Consider the following 6,598-nt stretch of genomic DNA (forward strand, 5'->3'; position numbering starts at 1 on the left):
GTGATTTTTCCCCACACGGCACCGCCAAGTCGTCAACTCGGCTCAGAAAATTCCAGCAAACCCCGCTCGCCTTCCCGCATCGCCTTCCGTCGTCTCCGCCCTCGCGGCATCGATTGGACCATTGGCCGTGACGCGACCGGTCAGGGCGTTGATCAATTGGTCAAGCCGCTGACAATCAGCCGCGCCTTCCGTCGTCTCCGCCCTCGCGGCATGGATTGGACCATTGGCCGTGACGCGACCGGTCAGGGCGTTGACCAATTGGTCAAGCCGCTGTCAATCAGCCGCGCCTTCCAGCAGGGTTTCGAGATGTTTCTCGAACTTTGATTGCGCGAAGTCGAGGCGCCCTATAAAAGGCGACCCGCCGCCTCTCTCGCCGCATTTGCCGAGCTTGTGGTCGTTTGTGTGTGTGAGGGAGGCAAGTTTGAGTCAGCGAACGTCTTGGGAGAAACCGATCAAGGTAAAAGTTGAAGAAAAGTTCTTAACGATTAATATGTCCTCCATGAAATGAAACTGAATAGAGGTCAAAATTCGGATATTCAGAAACGACCATTCATGAAGTTCAATTCTTTGGAAAAAAAACGAACTGGGTCGTTAATTCTGATCCCCGTAATATGATCCGAGAAGTTTTTTTAAATTATTTGACGCGGTTGGTGTTTTGAACGGGCACTTTAACGTTGCAGTCGGTTCATTGATGGAGCGCCGTCGCGGCGCTGAGGCTTCTGGTCACCGAGACTTTTCTAGAAGCTTTTCTGGTGGGTGGAGCATTGCCTGCGCATGTGGGGTTACTGGGGTCTTGTTAACACGGGTGATTTTTTTTAACTTGCTTCAGCCGTCGCTTATCTCGATCGTCGTTAATTTTTTTTAAACCCCCCCAGATGCCTGAGGAAATTCCGGTTGCCCACGAAATGCCCATGGAGGAAGAAACGGAGACTTTCGCCTTTCAGGCGGAAATCGCCCAGCTGATGTCCTTGATCATCAATACGTTTTATTCCAACAAAGAGATATTTCTGCGAGAGCTCATCTCGAACTCTTCGGATGTGAGTGTTTTCTGCGGTGGTTTACCCAGATTTTTAACACTTAACTCGCTCCGGCACTTGCTTTTCAGCGGTCTCTTGGGTCAGTTTGGAAAGCGCCGATGAGGTGCAAGCCAACTGGGATAAATCGGCATCAACCCCCCCCCCCCCCTTTGTCAAGGTCGAAGCAGGTGCTTGAATTGCGGTGCTTTCCTGCCTGGAAAGGTCGGGTGCCTGTGACAGGCTCAAGCCTGAAGTGTGGGCGAGATCTCTGCTACACGAAGTATGCTGTTTGACCTGCTGGGTTGTTTTTCTTTTCACTGTCGCTGCAGCCTTGCTTTACTACAAATTGGGTTTGCAATCTGAAGATTAGGGTTTTTTGGACATGATTACCCTGAGTTAATTTGAAGTTTAAAGCACAAGTTCAGGGCATCTAGTTGGAAACCACTTCCAAGATTTAAAGAGCATAGAAACATAGAAGATAGGAGCAGGAGTAGGTCATTCGAGCATTCAACGAGATCATGGCTGATCTTAAAGTTCAGTACCCTGTCCCCACCTTCTCTCCGTAACCTTTAATACCCTTGTACTGAAGCAATACAGCAAGCTGTAAATAAAGGTGCTTTCATTCCCTTGGGTCATCAACATCTGGGTTTAACCATGTGGTGGTGATTTTTTTTAAAAAAAAACATGGATTTGGTTGTCTTTGAATGAATGGAGAGCGAGCATGGCTAACTTGAGATACCTCAGTGTATTTACTAACCTTGTTTGGAGTTGTGATATTGTCCCAACAATACTGACCATATCTGGCAACATTTATCAGTACAAATCTACCAGTTCATGCTTGAAGTTGGTAATATTTGTTCCTTTAAACTTTTGGACACATGAAGTGCAAGATTAGTAGTGCTCTTAATGGGGCTGTATGTTCTGTGTTTGTTATGCCTTGTACTTCATTTTCCCAAACCGGGAATTGAAGCTGAGTGCTGTATACTGACACAAGTTGATCATGTCCTTGGCTAGTCGCCAGCATTAAGCTTTTTAGCTCCTATTTCAATTTTGTGGGTTTTAGGATGGCTTGGGGGGACGATGGTCCTTTGAGTAGTTATTCAAGGATTAGATGATTGTCGAAATCCATCTATAGGCTTGAAATGAATATCTGGTGATGGCCTGCTTTTTGCTACAAAAATTATGTAGTTGTCTTTTATAATTGGTAACAATAGTTTTCTTCTCACTAAAGGCACTTGATAAAATTCGCTATGAAAGTTTGACTGATCCAAGCAAGCTGGATTCTGGTAAAGAACTGAAGATTGATATTGTACCAAATCAAAAAGAGCACACATTGACTATTAAAGATACTGGCATTGGGATGACCAAAGCTGATCTTATCAACAACCTTGGTACCATTGCCAAGTCTGGAACAAAAGCCTTTATGGAGGCTTTGCAGGCTGGTGCTGACATCTCAATGATTGGGCAGTTTGGTGTTGGTTTTTATTCTGCTTATCTTGTGGCTGAGAAAGTGACGGTCATCACCAAGCACAATGATGATGATCAATATGTATGGGAATCATCTGCTGGAGGATCTTTTACAGTTCGACTAGATCATGGTTAGTATGTGAAAACTTGGGTGTAAACTTGTCATATTTGGCTGGCTTCATTTTTGATAAATTACTGAAATAACTTTCTCAGGTGAAGAGATTGGTCGAGGTACTAAAGTAATCTTGCATTTGAAAGAAGATCAAATGGAATATGTAGAAGAAAAGAGAGTGAAGGAGATTGTGAAAAAGCATTCACAGTTCATTGGCTACCCCATCACCTTGTTTGTAAGTCTTAAATGGATGTTTTGGCTTTTTTAAAATGGCAATATTTGACATGCAAAAAGAATCAATTTCCTCTTGAAACGAAGATCTTGGTTTATTTGAACAGGTGGAGAAAGAGCGTGATAAGGAGATTAGTGATGATGAAGAAGAGAAAGAAGAAAAGAAAGAGGATGATGCTACAGAAGATGACAAACCAAAAATTGAGGATGTTGGATCAGATGAAGAAGAAGATGAAAAGAAAGGTGACAAGAAAAAAAAGAAGAAAATCAAGGAGAAATACATTGATGAAGAGGAGCTCAACAAAACCAAGCCAATTTGGACAAGGAATCCTGAAGATATTACAAATGAAGAATATGGAGAATTCTACAAGAGTCTGACAAATGATTGGGAGGAACATTTAGCAGTAAAAGTAAGTTCTGTGTACTAGAAAATGATGGTATATTTAAACAGCAAATTAACACTTTGCAAATAATCCTATATTTTTTGTACAGCATTTTTCTGTTGAAGGTCAATTGGAGTTCAGAGCATTACTTTTTGCACCAAGACGAGCACCATTTGACTTGTTTGAGAACAGAAAAAAGAAAAACAATATTAAGTTGTATGTACGAAGAGTCTTCATTATGGATAATTGTGAAGAGCTCATTCCAGAATATCTGAGTAAGTATTTGACAGGAAAACTAAAAACTTGAATGTTCACTGCTTGATGAATGTAGTTTTTGGACAAGTAGTATTGTGCATTTTGTTCTTAGATTTTATCAAGGGTGTTGTGGACTCTGAAGATCTACCTCTTAACATTTCCCGTGAGATGTTGCAACAGAGCAAGATTCTAAAGGTTATTCGGAAGAATCTGGTGAAGAAATGTCTGGAGCTCTTCACAGAACTATCAGAGGACAAAGAAAACTACAAAAAATTGTATGAGCAATTTTCAAAAAATCTTAAGGTAAACAGAATCTAAGATGTGGTTTATAATAAATCATGAGGGGAATATTCAGATTTCTGATAGTTGAAAGTTGTGGTCTACTTGCATGCTTTCAGGATTTTGGAATTGGGTATGGGGCGGGGGGGGGGGGGATAGTAATACAGGTTGTACCTCTCTGGTCTGGCACATTTTTTGCATCTGCCACCAGGCCAGTGTTGAGAGTGCTAATATGCCTGAGTGTTTTGGTGATCCTGTTTGTTTCTTGTATTCAGCTGTATTTTTGCCCTTCAGGATGTCATCAAAGAGATGGAAAAGATAGTCTCAGTCCTAATAAGCATGCCTTTGATCAATTTCTGTGGTCTGACAATGGCCAGGTCCCAACATTGCCAGATTAGAGGTACAATTAAATTCTGGGACAGAAGAGACTAGAGCGACCTGGAAGAATTTGCTAGGTCAAGCAGCATCAGTGGTAGAAAGAATTGTCAACATTTCAGTCTGAATCTTTCATTGACTGTAAATTCTTTTACTCCTATGCTGCTTGGTTTATTGAGTTCATCCAAGAGTTTTTGCTTTAAATTCTAAGACCATGATTGAGGGTCTTATGACACCAGCTTTATTTTGTGAATAGGCCCACAATTCAATTTTGTACAGAAAGCATGACGTTGTTTTGCATGATAAATTTAAAGAAAAATAAATTTCTTGTAGCTTGGAATCCATGAGGACTCTCAGAACCGCAAAAAGCTTTCAGAATTGCTTCGGTATCATACATCAGTGAGTGGGGATGAAATGGTATCTCTCAAAGATTATGTATCCCGTATGAAAGACAACCAGAAACACATCTATTATATAACTGGTATGTAAAACACTGTCTAATTGAATTGTGAATTGTGTTGCTTCTAAACTTGAGAGTTGGAATTATTTTGATTTCTAGGAGAAACAAAGGACCAAGTAGCCAACTCTGCTTTTGTGGAACGGTTAAGAAAACATGGATTGGAAGTAATCTACATGACAGAGCCAATTGATGAATACTGTGTTCAACAGTTGAAAGAATTTGATGGGAAAACTTTAGTCTCTGTAACAAAGGAAGGTTTGGAACTTCCAGAAGATGAAGAGGAGAAAAAGAAGCAGGAAGAAAAAAAGGCAAATTTTGAGAATCTGTGCAAGATAATGAAGGACATTTTGGAGAAGAAAATTGAGAAAGTAGGTTTTTTTAAAAAAAACTAATTACCTGCCTTTGAACAAAGTCAATAGATTAAGACTATATATTGAACCTTCCCCCACCAAAAAGTTGTTTACTTTTAACATGAGATGTTATTTCAAGATTGTTTTGAGAACTGGCAGTCATCGAGGAGAGATGGTAAGGGGAACAAGACTAGTGCATGAACAAACTTGGCTAAGAAAGTCATGGAAATGACAACTATTCACACTTTTTAAAGTCATTCCTCAGAATTGGCAGTGCTGAGTCCTCTACCTAATTACTGGAGCTTGGTTCTGTGGACTTCTAAAAGAACATGACAAGAAAGTTGAGGGAATAAATTTTTAAATTGCTGCTTTTCAGGGACTGCAAGCTGAGGGTTTGCTGGAAGCATTGTTTTAAATGTTAATGTTTCAAGAGTTGAAACTGGTTAATTTAGTGTGGGGGGGGGAGGGGGGGAGGATCTAGTAACCAAATGTGATTATTGACAGTAAGTGAGATTCTGAATTGATTAGAATGGCTTTTAACAAGTGAATATCAATTGGTATTTTCAATTCATTGGAAATTTGAAATAACTTAATGATTGTGGACAGTGTCCTGTAGTTTGTGATGCTAAAGAACATTCCTTGTTTTCCTTTCACCCCAACACACTATAGGTAACAGTGTCTAATCGCTTGGTTGCCTCTCCGTGTTGCATTGTAACCAGTACATATGGATGGACTGCCAACATGGAAAGAATCATGAAGGCACAGGCACTTCGAGATAATTCGACAATGGGCTATATGGCAGCTAAGAAGCACTTGGAGATCAATCCTGATCACCCAATTGTTGAAACGCTAAGGCAGAAAGCAGAAGCTGATAAAAATGATAAATCAGTAAAGGATCTAGTCATTCTTCTATTTGAGACAGCACTCCTCTCTTCTGGCTTTTCATTGGAGGATCCGCAAACTCATGCAAATCGCATTTATAGGATGATCAAACTGGGACTTGGTAAGTACAAATGACAAAAGCTTTTCTCAATTGAATCATGAATGTTAAAAGAACATTTGAGATGTAGAGGTGATGTATCAATTTGCTTTACCATTTGTAATTAAATGAAGATTTGTGGCTTTTCCTGTCTAGGCATTGATGAGGAAGATCCTGTCATGGAGGATACAGGTCCAACAACTGCAGAAGAGATGCCACCACTGGAAGGTGATGATGATGATGATACATCACGAATGGAAGAGGTTGATTGAACAGCATATGTTAAGATATTTGGGTTTTGAAGGGCTGTTACAGTCATGTTTAAGTAGTAAATACAGCTGTAACTATTCCGTAATGCATGGGTGACATGGAGTTTTGTAAACTGTTCAGTAAATATCTAAGTTGCCAGCTTGAGCATATGTTAAATAAAAGTTTAAATCTTTTTTTGTCTGTCATTATAAAGATGGTAGAGGGCAGTGTTTAAGTAAAATAAATACTTGAATTCCTTGAAGTTGTTGAATTCAATGTCTACAGACTTAACATGATGCATACTTTTGTAGTAATTGTCATCCTAAGTTGCAATAGGATTTGTTTTGACTATCCATGGGTTTCTTATCAGTGGGTACACTTAAAGTGTGAATGTTTCAAAATGTCACTGATTTGCAAAGTTGGGGTTTTTTGACTTCATGTA

The 6,598-nt window shown here is 39.9% G+C and overlaps 1 protein-coding gene across 1 annotated transcript; it reads left to right on the top strand.

The window, feature by feature from the left end:
* The first annotated feature begins 287 nt into the window (after positions 1–287).
* Positions 288–6,349, top strand: LOC138753431 (heat shock protein HSP 90-alpha). The gene is made up of 11 exons (XM_069916419.1): positions 288–457; positions 876–1,037; positions 2,248–2,614; positions 2,697–2,830; positions 2,934–3,236; positions 3,319–3,484; positions 3,577–3,767; positions 4,452–4,599; positions 4,678–4,946; positions 5,598–5,931; positions 6,064–6,349. Exons 2-11 carry the CDS (start codon positions 876–878, stop codon positions 6,177–6,179), a joined length of 2,190 nt encoding a protein of 729 aa, XP_069772520.1. The 5' UTR covers positions 288–457; the 3' UTR covers positions 6,180–6,349.
* The last annotated feature ends 249 nt before the right edge of the window (positions 6,350–6,598 follow it).

The sequence above is a fragment of the Narcine bancroftii genome, chromosome 2, assembly GCF_036971445.1.
Source record: "Narcine bancroftii isolate sNarBan1 chromosome 2, sNarBan1.hap1, whole genome shotgun sequence".
In the NCBI taxonomy this organism is placed as follows: Eukaryota; Metazoa; Chordata; class Chondrichthyes; order Torpediniformes; family Narcinidae; genus Narcine; species Narcine bancroftii.